This window comes from Salvelinus namaycush, chromosome 5 (genome assembly GCF_016432855.1).
Source record: "Salvelinus namaycush isolate Seneca chromosome 5, SaNama_1.0, whole genome shotgun sequence".
In the NCBI taxonomy this organism is placed as follows: Eukaryota; Metazoa; Chordata; class Actinopteri; order Salmoniformes; family Salmonidae; genus Salvelinus; species Salvelinus namaycush.
Window position 1 is genome coordinate 43,136,131 of NC_052311.1, and position 20,680 is coordinate 43,156,810.

The window sequence follows — 20,680 nt, forward strand, 5'->3', positions numbered from 1 at the left end:
CAAGGACCGGAGTTCAGCACCCCTGCTCCAAAGCCAGATATCTATATTACTGTAATGATCTCTTTTCTACCTTCAGCAATTGATTCGGCTTTACAACGTTTGAACTTCCTATTTTCAAGGGGGAATAAAAAAAGAAAAACAAAGATCCTCCAAACAAACAAGATCCTATCTTTTCTTTACATTACAGGAACATTCATCTCAACTTGATATTTTGCTCTACCATGTCTGTTTTATTCCCTCTGGAAAACCTAAGGTGCCAACTTTTCACTAGTATCCAATGTATACATCCATGGATCATAGGGCTGAATGAAACTAAGGGAGTCAAGTGGCTCCTCAGTTTCAATAGGCATGACGATGCCTCTGATTATGAGGGACACAACAAGAACATCCCTGCGCCCGTTGCTGAGGACCGAGGGGAGCGAACCAGACATCTGTGAACTAGTCTGGGTGCCAGTCTGTTTCTGCTTTGTGTCAAACATGATAATGAAAAAAGTAGGAACCAACTGGCAACCAGGCGATGTCAGAGTGATCAGGGGAGGAAATAGTATGTATTCAATACACCTGGTGTACACTGTGCATTTCCCTTGGTTGCTGAAAGACCCATCAAATGTCCTTCTCACCTCTCCTCCCTTTCGGCCTACTCTCCCCTTGTCACAGTTCATCATCCCTCTCTTCCTTGGTTTGGATTGGATAGGTATCAGGGTTGGAGTCAGTTCCATTTCAATTCAGGAAGTAAACTGACCCAAACCCTGGTAGTTATAAGATGGCAGAAATGCTACGAAAGGAGCTACTTCCATGTTGTTTATACTTATCCAATCATTTCTGGTTTATATGAAGTGCCTATAGGGTTAGGGGGTTGTTTGTGGACAGGACCTCTCTCTCTCTCTCCTCCTTTTCTCTCTCTACCTCTCCCAGACACCTTCCTTCCCTAAGTGCGCACTCACACACTATCAACTCTCCTCCTGCCCCTCTCCCTCCCTCGGCCCTCCCACACCTTCATTCCCCCCCCGCTTCCCCCCCCCTCTGACAGAAGTAGGAGAGCAACGTGTCGAGGTCTCGCCGGTCGGCCGCCGCGTATAGCGAGCTCTCTCCCATCATGCTTAAGGCCATGCGCAGGGTGGACCAGATGTTGTCGGACATCATGGTGGCTGCGGTGCTCCCCGGGCCCTGGCTGGCACTGACCTTCTCGCCCTCCCCCGACGCCTGACGCTGCAGGGACAGGGCTTCCAGGAAGTGCTCCACGGCCTCTCTGTAAACCAGGAAGAGAATAGGAGTCAAATTGAAATTGTCATTGTGGTGCATTCAATAGATTTTTATTAAGGCAAAAATAATTATATTGTGAACAAAGTCAATACATTATATAAAGTCCATTTCTACTCCTGGTATGACCTGAATCTACAACTTAACTTTGACAAGCATAAGAAAGTACAGTGTTTTAAGTGGTTTTGATCAAATATTTTAAAAATAAACATATTGTGTGAATTTTTTTGGGACAAAGCGGTGCATCTCTGGCCACATCTCACCTGTGGGCTCCTAGGTTGACGCAGCTGATTCCCAGGTTGTACCGACTGCGGATGAAGCCTGGCTGCAGTTCAAGCGCCCTCCTATAGGCGGCAACAGCCTCCTCTGAGCGGCTTCCATTGGCAAGCGTGGCGCCCAGTTTATTCCACAGCAGATAGTCCTGAGAGAGAGGGAGACAGACAGAGAGATCATGAGCCCCTGAATTAGTGTTGGATACATGGAGTTTTTCCACATAGACTTATACAGAAAACTACCCTCTGCATTACCTAAACATCAAATAGAAAAATTCTAACTTACAACCTTGATTTTGGACAAAATGACTTACTGCCAAGAATTATCCAGCAAACTTTCTAGCAAACCAACAATCAGCATAAGAAGCTCCGGAGAAACCTGAAAACACCACCCAACCTGCAACTGAGCGAGTAGATGTTCAGTCTGAAGCTACTTCTAAAGCCAAGAAGTAAAATACATTATAGTAATCTCTAGATATCTTACTATACAGACTCAGGACAGACGTCCCGGATGCAACGGCATTTGCACACTGTGGTGTGAAGTGAAAGGTGTGAAAGCCAACAATGACAGCAGACCATCACAGCTTCCCCCACCCCTGTGCAGAGGCAATCACAAAACAGTACCCCCCGGGAAATTAAACATGAGAATGCACGGAAACAGTACAAACAGAAGCTCCTTAAGGACAATCCAGAGACACTATTTGCTGACTCTTACAAACTGGGGATCGTACACTTATTTTTCCTCACATACATGGCACAGTTATCCTTCTGTTAAGAAAGAGGGTACGAGCAAAGGGTGGAAACTAAGAATAATGGACAATGAAGACCCTGACACTGACAAAGGTTATGTCAACCTGTACAGATCTGGAACAGTATTGGTGCACTATTGTTGCAGGGCAGCCTCAAACCATTTTCAGCAGGACTTCTACAAGATCAAAGAGAGAGCACAGCATAAGAAGCTCATCCTTGGACCACGCCCCCACCCCATAGGCGAGCAGCCCCAATAGGAGTGTCCCCTCCCCTAGACCTGAGAAAACCCAGGTCCCACAAATGCACTGCTCCTGCATTGATCTGAGGGAGAAATGGACCAAGCTGGAGATAAAGCTGGCGCAGCTCAAGGAGCTGTTCAGAACACTTGAGACAGCAAAGACCCAGACAACAATACCCCCTCAACAAGACCCAGAAGGAGGAGAGACAGCTGTCTGGATGAGGGAGACCAGTCTACCTCAGACCCACAGCACAGAAGGTAAAGACAAGAGTGAGAAAGAGAGAGAGAGAGAGTACATCAGTTAATTGAAACAAAAGGTGAGCTGATTAAAGTTGTTCAAGAGGGGGTAGTTGGTGTCTGTGAAAAAGGAAGGGCAATCACAGAAGCAGAAGGGGGTAACTGCTACATGTGACTAGGGATGGGTAGTTTCAGAGAGAAAAAGAGTTTGAATAGGGAAAGAAAGTTAAAAAGGGGGTGTTGTGGTTAGACATACCGTTTGAAGAGGAGGAAAGTAATAGACCCTTTTGGAATACCTAAAAATGCATTCCCCGGTCTCCTTCCTTTAAGTATATGACAGTCTATGATTAAAACAATGAGGTATGGTCCACAGATCTAATTGAATCTGAACAACCCTTTAACTGGAACAGAATATGAAACAGAATAATATACTGTATATATATGAACTTTTGTTACTTTCTTTGCTTTCAGGCCCACAGGGAAAGGGTGGTACGGAGGGGTCTCTTGTCGTCTTAGGGAGGGCTTGCGGAGATTTATCAGGAATGTAAGGGGTGACTCGGGATGGATAGGTGGGAGGGGGACCGATAGGCAACTTCAGTTGCTGGATGGGAAGGGGTTGGAAACATGGTTTCCGGGTGGGTGGGGACTGGGTTGGGGTTATCTGTGTATGCATTTCTTTTATCGTTTTTGTACCTGTGACCCACAGTCTGAAAATTAAAAAAAAAGGTTGATCACAATATTTTTTACAATGAGATGGACCCAATTGCTTTCAGGTAACCATTTAGCATACAGATCAGAAATGACTTCAAGGAAGCAAGCAAGGAAGGAGGCATTCGGACACATTTGAATTGATCAACTTTATGCTGTTTAAATAAAATTAAGCTAATTATAATCAAGTGTGTTTATTCTCCAAACACACATGAACCACAGATTGTGGATAACCTACTAGTGTACCTGTGGTGTGACAGAGAGGGCTGCGGTGAAGGGGATAACCTGCTAGTGTACCTGTGGTGTGACAGAGAGGGCTGCGGTGAAGGGGATAACCTACTAGTGTACCTGTGGTGTGACAGAGAGGGCTGCGGTGAAGGGGATAACCTGCTAGTGTACCTGTGGTGTGACAGAGAGGGCTGCGGTGAAGGGGATAACCTGCTAGTGTACCTGTGGTGTGACAGAGGGCCGCGGTGAAGTGGATAACCTGCTAGTGTACCTGTGGTGTGACAGAGGGCCGCGGTGAAGTGGATAACCTGCTAGTGTACCTGTGGTGTGACAGAGAGGGCCGCGGTGAAGTGGATAACCTACTAGTGTACCTGTGGTGTGACGGAGAGGGCTGCGGTGAAACAGTCCACGGCCTTGTCATACTCCCCGCTCAGATTGAAGAGGACTCCCAGGCCACACTGTAGCTGGGGGTCGACGCGGGCGGGGTCAGAGTTCGCCGCACTGAGGAACAGGGACTGCACCTCGGTAAACAAAGATCTGAGAGTGGGGGAGGAAGGAGGGAGGCACAGAGATGGGAAAAAAGGAGGAGGGAGATGATTTAACAATTGTGATATTTTAAGCCAACAGGTAGAATCCATGTTTCGTAACATAAACATGAGAAAATACAGAAGAATGTCCTGTATTTCATTTTGTGTTATATTGATTAGCAGTTATAAGTATATTCTGAATATACACGCACACCACATTCATACACAATGAAATAGGTTCACTCACTCCGGCAGCAGTGAGCCAAATCTCTCCCTCTCTCTGGTCCCTCCGTCCTTCTCACGCTCCCGTTCACTCTGCTCCAGGACTGGCCGGTACGCGGGGTTGTGCCTCAGCCAATCGCGAAGGGTCTCACAGGCCTGCCTGTGCAGCGATTCGTTGGTGAAACTGACGGCCAGTGCCATCAGAGCGGTCAGGTTGTCCTTCTTCAACTCTATGCATCTAACGGCGAGAGAAAAGGAGAGAGCAAGAGACAGAGAAAAAAAAGAGAGAGCAAGGTGAGAGAACCCGAGAAAATGTTGCGTCAGCCAACACTGAGGCAACAAGTCGTCACAGGCATCATGTAACTTCGAGGACTTTCTATTTTGCACCCAAGTTCCTGCTTATCACAGCATCTTTGTATTCGAGCCACACATAAAACATGTTTTCATAAATCAAATAAGTACATACTTCATGACATACTCCTAATGTCACATAGGAGCTACGTCCCAAAAGGCACCCTTATTCTCTATATCAGGGTTGTCAAACATGCAAGCCAATTCAATGCGGCTCAAGGGTGGTTTAACAAAAAATAACAAAATTATTATTATATATATATATATACACACACAGTACCAGTCAAAAGTTTGGACACAGCTACTCAATCAAGGGATTTCTTTATTTTTACTATTTTCTACATTGTAGAATAATAGTGAAGACATCAAAACTATGAAATAAGACATATGGAATCACTTAGTAACCCAAAAAGTTTTAAACAAATCAAAATATATATTATATTTGAGATTCTTCAAAGTAGCCACCCTTTGCCTCGATGACCGCTTTGCGAACACACAAACACACACACAGTTAAAGTAGGAAGTTTACATACACTTAGGTTGGAGTCATTAAAACTCATTTTTCAACCACTCCACAAATTTCTTGTTAACAAAGTATAGTTTTGGCATCTATTTTGTGCATGACACAAGTAATTTCCCCCACAAATGTTTACAGACAGATTAATTATCTTATAATTCACTGTATCACAATTCCAGTGGGTCAGAAGTTTACATACACTAAGATGACTGTGCCTTCAAACAGCTTGAAAAATTCCAGAAAATGATTTCATGGCTTTAGAAGCTTCTGATAGGCTAATTGACATAATTTGAGTCAATTGGAGGTGTATCTGTGGATGTATTTCAAGGCCTACCTTCAAACTCTGTGCCTCTTTGCTTGACATCATGCGAAAATCAAAAGAAAGCAGCCAAGATCTCAGATTTTTTTTTTTATAGACCTCCACAAGTCTGCTTCATCCCTGGGAGCAATTTCCAAACGCCTGAAGGTACCACGTTCATCTGTGCAAACAATAGTAGGCAAGTATAAACACCATGGGACGCAGCCGTCATACCGCTCAGGAAGGAGACGTGTTCTGTCTCCTAGAGATGAATGTACTTTGGTGCGAAAAGTGCAAATCAATCCGAGAACAACAGCAAAGGACCTTGTGAAGATGCTAGAGGAAACAGGTACAAAAGTATCTATATCCACAGTAAAACGAGTCCTATATCGACATAACCTGAAAGGCCGCTCAGCAAGGAAGAAGCCACTGCTCCAAAACTGCCATAAAAAAAGCCAGACTACGGTTTGCAAATGCACATGGGGACAAAGATCGTACTTTTTGGAGAAATGTCCTCTGGTCTGATGAATCAAAAATATAACTATTTGGCCATAATGACCATCGTTATGTTTGGAGGAAAAAGGGGGAGTTTGCAAGCCGAAGAACACCATCCCAACCGTAAAGCACCGGGGTGGCAGCGTCATGTTGTGGGGGTGCTTTGCTGCAGGAAGGACTGGTGCACTTCACAAAATATATGGCATCATGAGGGAGGAAAATTATGTGGATATAATATTGTAGCAGCATCTCAAGACATCAGTCAGGAAGTTAAAGCTTGGTCGCAAATGGGTCTTCCAAATGGACAATGACCCCAAGCATACTTCCAAAGTTGTGGCAAAATGGCTTAAGGACAACAAAGTCAAGGTATTGGAGTGGCCATCACAAAGCCCTGACCTCAGTCAAATAGAACATTTGTGGGTAGGACTGGAGGAATGGGCCAAAGGAGGAATGGGCCAAAATTCATCCAACTTATTGTGGGAAGCTTGTGGAAGGCTACCTGAAACGTTTGACCCAAGTTAAACAATTTAAAGGCAATGCTACAAAATACTAATTGAGTGTATGTAAACTTCTGACCCACTGGGAATGTGATGAAAGAAATAAAAGCTGAAATAAATCATTCTCTCTACTATTATTCTGACATTTCACCTTCTTAAAATAAAGTGGTGGTCCTAACGGACCTAAGACAGGGAATTTTTACTAGGATTAAATGTCAGGAATTGTGAAAAACTGAGTTTAAATGTATTTGGCTAAGGTGTATGTAAACTTCCGACTTCAACTGCACATATACTTTAAAATGACTCAAACCAAATGGAAATGGTGTAGAAATTATACAGAACAAAAATAAAAATGCAACATGTAAAGTGTTGGTCCCATGTTTCATTTTATACTTTAACTTTTGATACTGAAGTACATTTTAGCAATTACATTGATACTTGAGTATATTTCAAACCAAATACTGTTACTCAAGTAGAATTTTACTGTGTGACACACTTTTACTTGTAATTTTCTATTAAGGTATCTTTACTTTTACTCAAGTATGACAATTGGGTACTTTTCCCACTACTGATCATTACACAGGTGCATGTTGTGCTGGGGACAATAAAAGGCCACTCTAAAATGTGCAGTTTTGTCACACAACACCACAGATGTCTCAAGTTTTGAGGGAGCATGCATTTGGCATACTGACAGCAGGAATGTCCACCAGAGCTTTTGCCAGAGAATTGAATGTTCATTTCTCAACCATGAGCTGCCTCCAATGCTGTTTTATAGAATTTGGCAGTATGTCCAACCTGCCTCACAACCGCAGCTCGCGTGTAACCAATCCCAGCCCAGGACCTCCACATCCGGCTTCTTCACCTGTGGGATCTCTGAGACCAGACACCCGGACAACTGATGAAACTGAGTATTTTTTATCTGTAATAAACTAGTTCTGATTGGCAGGGCCTGGCTCCCAAGTGGGTGGGCCTATGCCCTCCTAGGCCCACACCCCTGCACAGTCATGTGAAATCCATAGATTAGGGCCTAATGAATTTTTTTTAATTGACTGATTTCCTTATACAGTGGGGCAAAAAAGTATTTAGTCAGCCACCAATTGTGCAAGTTCTCCCACTTAAAAAGATGAGAGAGGCCTGTAATTTTCATCATAGGTACACTTCAACTATGACAGACAAAATGAGAAAAAAAAATCCAGAAAATCACATTGTAGGATTTTTAATTTATTTATTTGCAAATTATGGTGGAAAATAAGTATTTGGTCAATAACAAAAGTTTATCTCAATACTTTGTTATATACCCTTTGTTGGCAATGACAGAGGTCAAACGTTTTCTGTAAGTCTCCACAAGGTTTTCACACACTGTTGCTGGTATTTTGGCCCATTCCTACATGCAGATCTCCTCTAGAGCAGTGATGTTTTGGGGCTGTTGCTGGGCAACTCGGACTTTCAACTCCCTCCAAAGATTTTCTATGGGGTTGAGATCTGGAGACTGGCTAGGCCACTCCAGGACCTTGAAATGCTTCTTACGAAGCCACTCCTTCGTTGCCCGGGCGGTGTGTTTGGGATCATTGTCATGCTGAAAGACCCAGCCACGTTTCATCTTCAATGCCCTTGCTGATGGAAGGAGGTTTTCACTCAAAATCTCACGATACATGGCCCCATTCATTCTTTCCTTTACACGGATCAGTCGTCCTGGTCCCTTTGCAGAAAAACAGCCCCAAAGCATCATGTTTCCACCCCCATGCTTCACAGTAGGTATGGTGTTCTTTGGATGCAACTCAGCATTCTTTGTCCTCCAAACACAACGAGTTGAGTTTTTACCAAAAAAGTTATATTTTGGTTTCATCTGACCATATGACATTCTCCCAATCTTCTTCTGGATCATCCAAATGCTCTCTAGCAAACTTCAGACGGGCCTGGACATGTACTGGCTTAAGCAGGGGGACACGTCTGGCACTGCAGGATTTGAGTCCCTGGCGGCGTAGTGTGTTACTGATGGTAGGCTTTGTTACTTTGGTCCCAGCTCTCTGCAGGTCATTCACTAGGTCCCCCCATGTGGTTCTGGGATTTTTGCTCACCGTTCTTGTGATCATTTTGACCCCACGGGGTGAGTTCTTGCGTGGAGCCCCAGATCGAGGGAGATTATCAGTGGTCTTGTATGTCTTCTATTTCCTAATAATTGCTCCCACAGTTGATTTCTTCAAACCAAGCTGCTTACCTATTGCAGATTCAGTCTTCCCAGCCTGGTGCAGGTCTACAATTTTGTTTCTGGTGTCCTTTGACAGCTCTTTGGTCTTGGCCATAGTGGAGTTTGGAGTGTGACTGTTTGAGGTTGTGGACAGGTGTCTTTTATACTGATAACAAGTTCAAACAGGTGCCATTAATACAGGTAACGAGTGGAGGACAGAGGAGCCTCTTAAAGAAGAAGTTACAGGTCTGTGAGAGCCAGAAATCTTGCTTGTTTGTAGGTGACCAAATACTTATTTTCCACCATAATTTGCAAATAAATTCATTAAAAATCCTACAATGTGATTTTCTGGAATTTTTTTTCTCATTTTGTCTGTCATAGTTGAAGTGTACCTATGATGAAAATTACAGGCCTCTCTCATCTTTTTAAGTGGGAGAACTTGCACAATTGGTGGCTGACTAAATACTTTTTTGCCCCACTGTATGAACTGTAACTCAGTAAAACTGTTGAAATTGTTGCATGTTGCGTTTATATATTTGTTCAGTATATAATGGACCTACATTCATACAGTTTCCTCACTCTGTCCAGCTTGCTAACAATCACCGAAACAAAAGCTAGAATCAGGGAGCATAAAAAAACTCAAAACGATGAACAGAGGAAATGTTTTTGCACATTTTGACAGCAAGGAAATAACACATTTTCAGTGTGGCCCTCCGAACCTTGTTGAAGACAGAATGCGCCCCCCAGGTCAACATGAGTTTGACACCCCTGCTCTATATAGTGCACTACTTTTGGCCAAAGCCCTATGGGTGCCCTATATAGGGAATAGGGTGCCACTTGGGATACACAGGGACTTCTCTCCAGTTAGTGAGGCTGCTATTCAAACTCTTTACCTGCGGAGGGCACTGATGGCTGCAAACTCTTGTTCATTCTCTGCCTGACAGGTTCCCAGATATTGCCATGCCTAAAAAAAAGAAGCAGGAAAAAAGTGTGAGAGTGCTTAGTTCTCTTTACCTCTTTACCCACATAATGCTAACAGGGTAGGAAAGAACCCCCTTAGTCGCCAGCGCTTGTTAGCCAGAAATAATTTCACCTTGAGATATTATTATATCAGAGTTATTAATTACTGAGTGTCTCACCAGCTGGTTGTCTGGTTCTCTCTGTACGGCGCTCTCAAACAGACGCACGGCCCCAGGGATGTCCCCTGCCTCCATCCTCCTCACCCCCTCAGCAAGGGGGTCCTGGTGGGATAGGTATGGGTTGTCCTCCTCAAACTGGTACCCCTGGAGGGGGTGAGAGAGCGAGGGAGGGAAAGAGAAAGGGAGGAAGAAATAAAGAGAGAGTTAAATCATGAACAGCAACTTAGCAAACAAGACAAGGCAGATTTTTTTTAGCCTGGACAGGTAGGAATGCTGAACATATTCATTTTGATCTAGAAGGCTAAACTTATCCTTAACTAAAAATGAACCCTTATTTTAACCACCTAAGTTGACTGAGAACACATTCTCATTTACAGCAACAACCTGGGGAAGAGTTAGAGGGGAGAGGAGGGGGTTGGAAGCTGGGGTTGATTAGGTGGCCATGGACACCGGGGTTAACATCCCTACTCATTTAAAACATTTTTTTAAATTTTTTTACCCCTTTTCCTCACCAATTTTGTGGTATCCAATTGGTAGTTACAGTCTTGTCCCATCGCTGCAACTCCCGTACGGACTCGGGAGAGACGAAGGTCGAGAGCCGTGCGTCCTCCGAAACACAACCCAACCAAGCCGAACTGCTTCTTAACACAATACCCACTTAACCCGGAAGCCAGCCGCACCAATGTGTCAGAGGAAACACTGTACACATGACGAACGTGTCAGCGTGCACTGCGCCCAGCCCACCACAGGAGTCGCTAGTGCGCGATGGGACAAGGACATCCCTGCTGGCCAAACCCTCCCGCAACCCGTACGACGCTGTGCCAATTGTGCGTCGCCCCATGGGTCTCTCGGTCGTGGCCGGCTGCGACAGAGCCTGGACTCAAACCCAGAATCTCTAGTGGCACAGCTAGCACTGCGATGCAGTGCCTTAGACCACTGTGCCACTCTGGAGGCCAACATCCTTACTCTTATGATAAGTGCCATGGGATCTTTAGTGACCACAGAGAGTCAGAACACCCATACACTGAGTAATGTCCCCAATCACTGCCCTGGGGCATTGGGATATTTTTTTTTTTAGACCAGAGTACAGAATGCCTCCTACTGGCCCTCCAACACCACGTCCACAGGTGGATAGGAAGCTATGTCAAGTACCTTGTCGTAGGAGCTGCTGAGCATCTGGTCAAAATCGGAGAGCCAGGGGTGACTTTCTGCATCTCTCTTGGCCATCTCCTCCCACTCCTGCTGCAGCTTCTCCCAGAAGTCCACGTCGCTCTGATACAGAGGAACAATCCCAATGTCAAAGTCAGGGGTCAAATGATGGGGGTGCTGGGCATCATCATCATACCAGTTGCTGTGGGAATCCCCCTAATGTTAACATTGGCATCCAATAAAAATAGTGGTTTGGACCAAAGGGCCAATGTGAACTTTGATAAAGGTTCTATATACACCAATGATACATATATTATATATTAAGCCAATGATACATGGTAATTACCTGATGTGTGAAGTGAAAATGTGCAATGGCATTATTAGTACATGTAAAGAGCTTAATATATACTGAACAAAAATATAAACGCAACATGTAGTGTTGGTCCCATGTTTCATGATGCTGAAATAAAAGATCCCAGAAACGTTCCATACGCACAGAAGGCTTATTTCTTTCAAACGTTGTGCAAAAATGTGTTTACATCCCTGTTAGTGAGCATGTCTCCCTCCTTTGCCAAGAAAATCCATCCACCTGACAGGTGTGGCTTATCAAGATGCTGATTAAACAGCATGATCATTGCACAGGTGCACCTTGTGCTGGGGACAATAAAAGGCCACTAAAATGTGCAGTTGTGTCACACAATACAACAGATGTCTCAAGTTGAGGGAGCGTGCAATTTGCATGCTGACTGCAGGAATGTCCACCAGAGCTGTTGCCAGATAATTGAATGTTCATTTCTCTACCATAAGCCTTCTCTAACGTAATTTTAGAGAATTTGGCAGTGCGTCCAACCGGCCTCACAACCGCAGACCACGTGTACCCACGCCAGACTAGGACCTCCACATTCGGCTTCTTCACCTGCGGGATCGTCTGAGGGGGTGCTTTGGAGTATTTCTGTTTGTAATAGAAGCCCTTTTGTGGGGAAAAACACATTTTTATTGGCTGGGTCTGGCTCCTAAGAGAGTGGGCCTATGCCCTCCCAGGCCCACCCATAGCTGCACCCTTGCCCAGTTATGTGAATGTTAGGCCATAGGCTGGAATTATTCTTGATAGATACAATTTGGAAGATGTTTAAAAATACTTATGGTCATTATTCTGTTATCTTTCCTATTGTATCGTATCTCTCTTACCTCCACAGCAGCTTTAGCTTGCTGGAAATCTGGACCTGCTGTGGCGAACTCATCTACCCATGATTCCGCTGACTCCACTGAGACCTGAACAGGAAGGAAGAGGTAGCAATGGCAGATGTGGACACCAAGTTGTCCATAACTCTATAACAACACTTAAAGTGGGATGTTGAGGTTGTGACAGTAAAGGAGAAGCAGAACAAAATGGCGAAGAGGGGTGAAAGAGGAAGACAAGATAAAGGAATGGAAAGAAGCAAAACAAATCAGAGAACCACACCCATTCTCCCACTCCCTTTCTCCCCTACAATCTATACACCTCTAGTGCAGGTCGTCTTTACTACTTTTCTAAAAGTAATTGCTATAATCTAAATGCAAGTTTAAAATCAGCAAAAACAGTGCATCGTCCTTGGGTTTATACAAAGTGCTAAGAAACTACAGGAAAACCTACATGGGGCACAACATTCTGCCACTAAAAACAGCCATCAAACTACAGTAAAAAAAGGCTGATGAAAAATATCATCAGCTCAACACAACTTTCTTGACAGAAAGCCGGTGGCGGAGCCACTGGGCAATGTTGCCGTGGCGTCAGGGGTCCTACCTGCCTGACGACAGAAGCCCATTGATGTGCCTGTTTAGCCTTAGCTTTGGCAAGCTTCTGATCCCACTCTTGGGTTGTCAAGGGTAAAGTCCCTCCCCCAGTCTCCTCCAGGAACTATGGCAACCAGGGAGCGGAGAACGGGGGGAGGCATGATTGTTTTGTCGCAGGTGTGAGGCGTTGGGGGTGGATTTTTGTTTTGGGAGGGGTGAGGACCGAGGAGTTTTCATTTGATACAAATGAATGGGGGTTGTTAATCGAAGGAGGGGAAAGCCAAGAGTTCACGGCAGGGTCAAAGGGGGAAAAGTAGATGTCACAGTTAATGAGAAATCCTATGACTACATACTCAATGGTAAACACCAGGGCTGGGGTCTAATTCAGGAAGTGACTTGGAATTCAATTCATGATGAAAACAATACAAAAATGGCTATTATTATTTTTCAATCCCCTACCTGAATTGAAAAATGATTTGCCCCAACCCTGTCAACATACGACTTCACTTCACAAGGGGAACTGGAAGTCTGATTCAAGACGGGAACAGCTATGATAATTTTCATTGGCAGAAGTCGGCATATAGAAATCGCATGTATAGAAAGGACAATGCGCTCTTTTCAACAATAAATTATTTCTACATATACCTTTTCCAAATTATACATTGTACAGCTTAGTGCAAGGCTCACATACAGAAAAGTTCATGGCCATAACTTGGTTATGTAGTTAGTAACAGTTGCAGGGGTCTGCACCAAATACTGGGACGTGGGGGGGGTCATGAGGCACAAAATGAGGAAGTTTGAGCCAAGATGGCTCCCTGTAGGTTGACAGTTGCACCCTTCCCCTTGTGTCTTCAATGGAAGTTGGCTCCTACCTGGTTGAGGTTGGAGGCCCAGTTCTGAGCCTCCTTGGCCTGAGCTCTATCTGTGTGCTGTTTGCCTGCTCTGTCCTCCACTGTGACACTGCCCTCGCCAATCTGCCTAATGAACCGCAGGAACTACAGTGCAACACAACAACAACAACATAACAATGACACAATACCCATTATGGCTATGGCTAATGGACCTAGACTGGTCATTAAATCAGTTTGTGCTTTAGCCAAATCCCAAATAATGACAGGGGAGTTGGATACCACACAAACAGTTCTGAAGACCAGGTTGTAAAGAGTCACTATGCTACTACGGTCCATCACTGCAAAATGCTTTCCCATGGAACATTTTGATGTCTAATTGACTACAAAGAAGTGTGTCTCACTAAACACTTCAAAAGAAACGGCTACAACTACAATGATCCTGTTATTACAAAGCTACATTACTTCGATGGGCAAAGAATGGGGAAAGGGTATGGGGATAGATATGTAGAAGAAAAAAAAGTATGAAACACACGCGACACGGAAACACACACACCTCAGTGTTCTGTAACTTGGGGTCATTGACCTTTGCGACCAGCTCATTGGCTGTTTGCTTCAGTTCGTCTCCTGGTAGGTACTCTTTCGTCCTATTGGATTGACAAACATTAACATCAAAGGGTTAATTTAAACAGCTAACTGAGTCTCAAACAGTGACCATTTTAAAGAACAAGTGGGTTAAAGAGACAATGTACATTTTACATAATCACACTGTATCCTTGTAAATATATTGTACTTAAAATGCATTGTATCTTTTCACAATACATATCCAACAAGGATGGAATCAAAAGACGCTTTTGAATACCTAATTAAATGACTGCTACTTATTGGGTCAACGCATTACATACACAAACTAAAAGACTGTGTGTGGGATTAACTGGTTTTCATTTTTTTTCTTGACTTAGAGCTGTTATGGCCAAAGCCCTTATAAAGTGAACGCAATAACACAGAGTTCTGAGAGGACGACATCAAAGATTTTAAGACACGCTTAGCGGCTCAACATCACAATGGCACCATCTTCTCTGGAACGTTCTCAAGGTTTCTCAGAAGTTCACTGTATCCATCTACGTGTCCCTTGCTCTCCTTTTTTTCTCTGTCTCTCCATTATTACCATTCTTGCTCCCTCTCTCCCAGGTCTCCGAGCCATAGCTTCTCCTCTGACTGTTCCAGATACTCCTCTGCCCAACGCCCGGGATCTGAGAGCGAGAGAGAAGAAAGAGAAGAGAAAGAGGGGAGAAAGGGAAAGAGAGTAAGATACCGATTATTTCTCTACCTGCTAGAAATAGTGGCCACAAAGTACATTCAAACAAATGGTTGGCAATTGTGCCTACCATTGACATTCAAAAAAATGTACCTGTGCCATCCGTGATGAACTCTCTGGTCCAATCAGCGTCAGCCGGGTCTCCAAGTCCCGCCTGCCCTGAAGAGGCGGTGGCGGCGTCTGCTCCCGACAGAAACTCAGACGTCCAATCACCAGACAGGGCCAACGCGGCCACACCCGGAGCTACGGACAGGACAGGAGGGAAAGGATGTTGTTTTCTTCACACATTGGCAAAAAAGTGTGTTTTTCAGTCCAAGTACTTGGATGGAAGGTACAGGAAAACGTAATAAAGGTGTCTTGAAGTGTCAACATATGTTCTAAAGCCTGTGGGGTAACAATATGGAAGTGCTGCCGGGCAGGCACACTGCATATCTATAATGGTGTTGCTTCTGCTGCGTTGGAGAGTATAATATGGTATTCTATTACTGCTGTGTGTGTACCTTTCTGTGGAGCCTGTCTGTAGCTCTGCTGATCGATCTGCTGCATTTCCTCCAGTAACTGGCCCATGTCAAAGCTGTGAGGGGGCCGTGGAGGCGCCTGCTGCATGAACTCATTCACCAACTGGACACACACACATGCAGAACAGGACATCAAACGCAAGCCTATTCAATGACGATTAACAAACCTCACATGAATGAAACGTGTTTTCATATTCCTTTTTTAGAATATGCAGACAAAGCACAACAGTTCGAATCAATAGGGCTGGGAAGGTAATATGAGACTGACCTCTTCTTCTGTTGCAATTTCAATGGGTGTAGGGGGAATCTAGGAGAAAAAGAGGGATGAAAGTGATACTGTGAGATATATTTGTGAAAGCTATAGTACAACTAAGTTGTATGGTCCAAACAAACTATGATGTATGAACTCGTTCAAGTATGGGTAGATGGTTCCAGGGCTCTAAAGTGCGACAAAGTTTGTGTGCGAGACCAAGAGTTTTATTTTGGGAGCTCTACGCGACTAGGAAAGAAAGCTCCAAGATAATAGTTGTGGCAATAAGGCTTCGCTGTACTGTTGTTTCAGAGTGCCTAAGAGGGAAAAAAACGAGTGCAGATTCGATCATGTCATGGTTGCTCCGTTACTACAGCTTGTTCATAGCCCAACCGAGTCAAAAGATCTGACCCATATTACAGGCACAACATTTTTATCTTCCTGCAGCGAATCACCGGGACCACATTTTACATTCATAAACCATGTTGTGGGCCGTTCGAAAACTACTCGCATGTCGTTAACCATTTGTTTACACTTTGTTCATTCATGTTTTTCTGATTGGCTAGCTAGCTAACAAACCGGTAACTTTACCAATATCTCCAAATATTTGGGGGCACAGAAAGAAAGGAAAAGGCATAGCTTCTTCAGGAGATCAATGATCATAGAAATCACAGACCTGATGTTTTTAAAGAGAAAGTGTACAATTTTAAATGTAATGCATCTCAATATGAAAATAGTGCTTTTACACAATGTAGAAGCCTAATATTCCGCAAATGACTTGGTAATTTCAATTTAAGTTTAAGTTTTATAATAAACAAATGTATTTTACAGTGTTACATATTACTTTATAGGGCACAACATGTGCTTAAAGTAGACAGAATTCATAAAGACTTAATCTCAATAATTTTTTCATGGTGCGCATAAATTTCATGTCATGCTCCTAAATTTAAAAAAAAATTGGGAGCACCAATTTAAACTGGATGGGCCCCACCGTTGACCAGGGAAAATAGCTATCAATGCAACATGGCCAATAACAAACTAAGAATATAACAAACAGAACATGGATTACTTTACATATTCCATACGTTCTTTATTCTAATTTCTACCGGTGACTACTCACAGTTGGTGTTGACCTGTGCCTCCAAGCACCTCCCTCCTGGGTCATGTGACCCGTCAGCTTCATGAGGGGATTGGCTCCCCCGCACTCCCCCTCCACCAGCTCCCGCATCGCCATGGCAACACCGGGCAGCGGTGTATCCAATCAGACCACCTTAGAGCTGAAGAGAGGAATAAGTGAAATAAAACATTGACTTATCGATTAGACGATGGATTTTATTTGTACATTATTTGTACATTTCAAACATTTCAAATCTAATTAACTCAGTTTGATAATGTCACATTCAGGATCCTGCCTGGGTGCCAGACTCTTTCTGCATTCATTGAGGTGCCTAACAAGACAACAAATGTGAGCTATTAAGCAGAGATAGACCGGCACCAACACTATTCATGGTCCCATGCAAGACAGCTCAAGATAAACCATTTGAATACAAAGACGGTGTACCAGTACCAAGAAAAACATAAGAAAAAAATGTGGATGTCCGCTCACTGTTGGGAAGTCATTTACCTTCCTACTACAGCTAGGCTATCCTTTTCTCCAGCTCCTGTGCTGTGTTTGGGTGTGCGTCATCACTCTCTTTTCAACCTTTTACATCAATCAAAGCAACATGAGAGAGCTGTTTGAGAGATATGGAGATCTATTTGAGGATGAGAGGGCTAGCCAGGCCAAATTGAAATCTCATCCCAAGTGCCCAATGTCTCATAGTCCTCTCCTAATCTAACATGCTCTATCGGTTGCCTTTTAACACACACACACACACACCGAGGATACCAAGAATGGCTCCACAACAGGACTGAGTGAGAATAGCCTAGAGCTTCACTTTCCCTCTTCCGACTGGCTTTCAGTCTTTAACTCACTCTTTAAATACACACCTGGCCCTTTAAGTGAAAGAAAACATTCACGGGTGACAACCAACAGTCAAAGCAACTCCCTCTACTGCAAAGCTGTAGTAATATTCCCCAACCCACAGTCCTCTCCCCCACAACAGTGTGTCAATGCAATCAAATGTCGGAGAGAGAGACGAACCTGCTGTTCACATAGCTGACCTACTATCTAGGCCAACAACAGACGAGCACAGATAGTGGCTTACTCAACTTCACTAAACCTCTCAGACAAATACAATAATGACAATTTCTATAATGCAGTCAGCCCTGGAGCTGAGAAGTTAAGACATGCCCATTTCCACCATCTTACTACAATACAAAAAGTAACAGCACCACACACAACTGCAGGTAATCTTACCGAAAATAAGGGGAGACAACACTGTACCCTGTCCACAGGTGGTCCAGTACCTATACTAGGGTTTAGATTGGGTCAGCGGAAAGAAATCCTTCAAACAGATGCTGTACGATTAGGGCCCTGTTAAGAGGATTATAGACAGATATTAATAAACACTGTCTCACACACACACACACACACACACACACACACACACACACACACTGTGCAATACCGTGGATAGAAGAGACAGTCTTAATGAATATGCATGGTCCCAAAATGAGTGAATGTGTCTGGGTTTAATTCAGTTAGTAGGTATTCCTAGTGAGGTGTCATACTTTGCACTGTATGACAGCATGCTGTAGCTATATTGGCTCTACAGAAAAATATAGGTTAACTTCTCAAGTTGAGACTGACAGCATGAAAATGTTATTTAGGTATGATGCTTTCTCAAGTTGAAAACATAAGGTTAGTATTGCAATGCTTTTACCTGAAAACCACCAGTTGAGAATTCAAAGAGCACCATGAAACTAACCATTGCCATCATATAGGCAGTAGGTACTATATCTACTATATACTATACTAACTAGCTACTATACTGCAAACATCCTACTACACCATGTCAATAGTTCATGCACAGAAGTTAAGGGTGAGGCATGTCCTAGCCAAGTTTAGATTTATATGGTCACATTACATAAATGAATGTCCTCCCAACTAGCACTATAACGTTAAACATTGACTTTACATAATATATGTACTGTATGCTAGCTAGCTAGCTAGCTAACGTATCTACAGTGTGTAGTGGCTGTAGCTAGCTAATTATGGTTAGTTAGAGAGCGTTGAGCTTGCAAAATACATTCAGTAAAAGATTGAAAGCTAAGTAGCTACGTGTTTGCCACAATGCATGTTGATGACCAAATGCTAGCAATTTAGCTACAAAAATGTGACAGACCATTATTCGATTGATAGCATAATGTTCTACTCACCACCACCTACTACTACTACTGACTGTAGACCTTCCTACTATCCTCTTCTCCTAATTGTCTGCTTACAATATAATAAATAGCTGGCAATTCAAGCATCCAGCGAAGCTACTGAGTGTGAAAGTAAATCTTTACCCGTGTTTATTAACGCGTGTCTCTTTATTTACCTCTTGCTCTTTCCCCCATGACCCACAAAAAACCTACACAGACGCACAGCTAATCCTGCAAGTCGTATTCTCAAACAGCATCGACGTAGACCTTAAATGACAGACAATACGGAATGTGCGCAGAACGAGTTTATGCGTGTGTAAACGCTGCAAATCGATGTTGCCATTTATGCCTACGAATATTGTAACATTCTAAAAATGTTCGATTAAGTTGCAATCTTTGGCTACATTTGGTGAAACAATGTAACGAAAGGCGCGTAACATTGACCTTGATTGACAGTGGGTGAAGTACGCAAAGGGACAGCAAGGTTTGCGTATTTTATTGCGCAAGGTATGAATGAATTACAAAGTCCAACAAATTTGTTCTGCTTTGTGGCAACATAATTTTCTGTCTCAAACTCAAAACCCCTAATTCTCATTATCTCAGGAGAGGAACGAAAATATTATCTGGTTATTCCTGATATATGTAGGCTTTTACCAAGGAATTTATCTATTCTCTCAAACCATCCAAAAAGTGCTCAGAAGATGGTGATAATGAAATATTTTCAAATTGATTATTTACTTTTTAAAAAACAGGCAGCATTTAGACGTCATCAGAGTGTTTTATTATGAACTTTGAAATGTTTTCAGACAGTTATCAATAACAATAATCGTCATAATCCATGTTATCATTGTATCAATAATTACAGTTAATGTCCCAATAGTAACCATAGTAATAATATAAGTAATTCATGAAATTTGTATTACATTTTTAATATTACACTGAAAAACAACAGGCTTTATTTACTGACAGGTTTATCACTGCACATTGAAACACAGACAGACAGCAATAAACACAAAGGGAGGAAGTGAGGGAGGGTGAAGGAGGGATGGAGGGAGGAGGTACATTCAATAGACCAAAGAGATGGTGGGGACCGGCGTGAAAAGAAAAAGACGAGGGGGAGAGAGGAGATAAGGAAGAGAGAACGATTTGAGAATATTCTAAAGGAGGTGTGAAAGAAGGAAGAAGTGAGAGCGAGAGGGGTGACATAGTAGGTATTTATCACAATGTCCCCTCCATTTACTGTGATTCAGATATGAACAAGATTTTAAATTACAACAATTCAACACACGAATGAATACACTCATCAAGCCAGGAATCATCATCCTTATTACTACTACTATTATTATTACTCTGTATGCTGATGGTGTAACCTTTAAAAATATACAACAGCTGGTCAAATGATAAAACATTGTAATTGGTAATAAATAATATGTATATGCAGCTCCCTCTTTAAGAGTACAGACAGAGAGCAAGCGTTGACTGCAATAATAATAACAATAATTGTATGTACAGAAAATGTAATACAATCAAAACTGCCCGAGCTGAGCTGACATTCTGGATACAGCGGGTGTTGTGGTGTGTGTGTCGT

The 20,680-nt window shown here is 43.2% G+C and overlaps 1 protein-coding gene across 1 annotated transcript; it reads right to left on the reverse strand.

Annotated features, from left to right (window-relative positions):
- Positions 1-996: 996 nt before the first annotated feature.
- Positions 997-19,230, reverse strand: LOC120047124 (peroxisomal targeting signal 1 receptor-like). Its single transcript, XM_038992661.1, has 17 exons — positions 19,105-19,230; positions 18,143-18,259; positions 16,904-17,060; positions 15,802-15,840; positions 15,516-15,636; positions 15,109-15,258; positions 14,866-14,950; positions 14,254-14,344; positions 13,722-13,844; positions 12,265-12,348; positions 11,080-11,199; positions 9,928-10,071; positions 9,682-9,752; positions 4,468-4,680; positions 4,065-4,230; positions 1,524-1,681; positions 997-1,249 (listed from the first exon to the last, which is right to left on the reverse strand). Exons 3-17 carry the CDS (start codon positions 17,015-17,017, stop codon positions 997-999), a joined length of 1,932 nt encoding a protein of 643 aa, XP_038848589.1. The 5' UTR covers positions 17,018-17,060; positions 18,143-18,259; positions 19,105-19,230.
- Between the last annotated feature and the right edge of the window lie 1,450 nt (positions 19,231-20,680).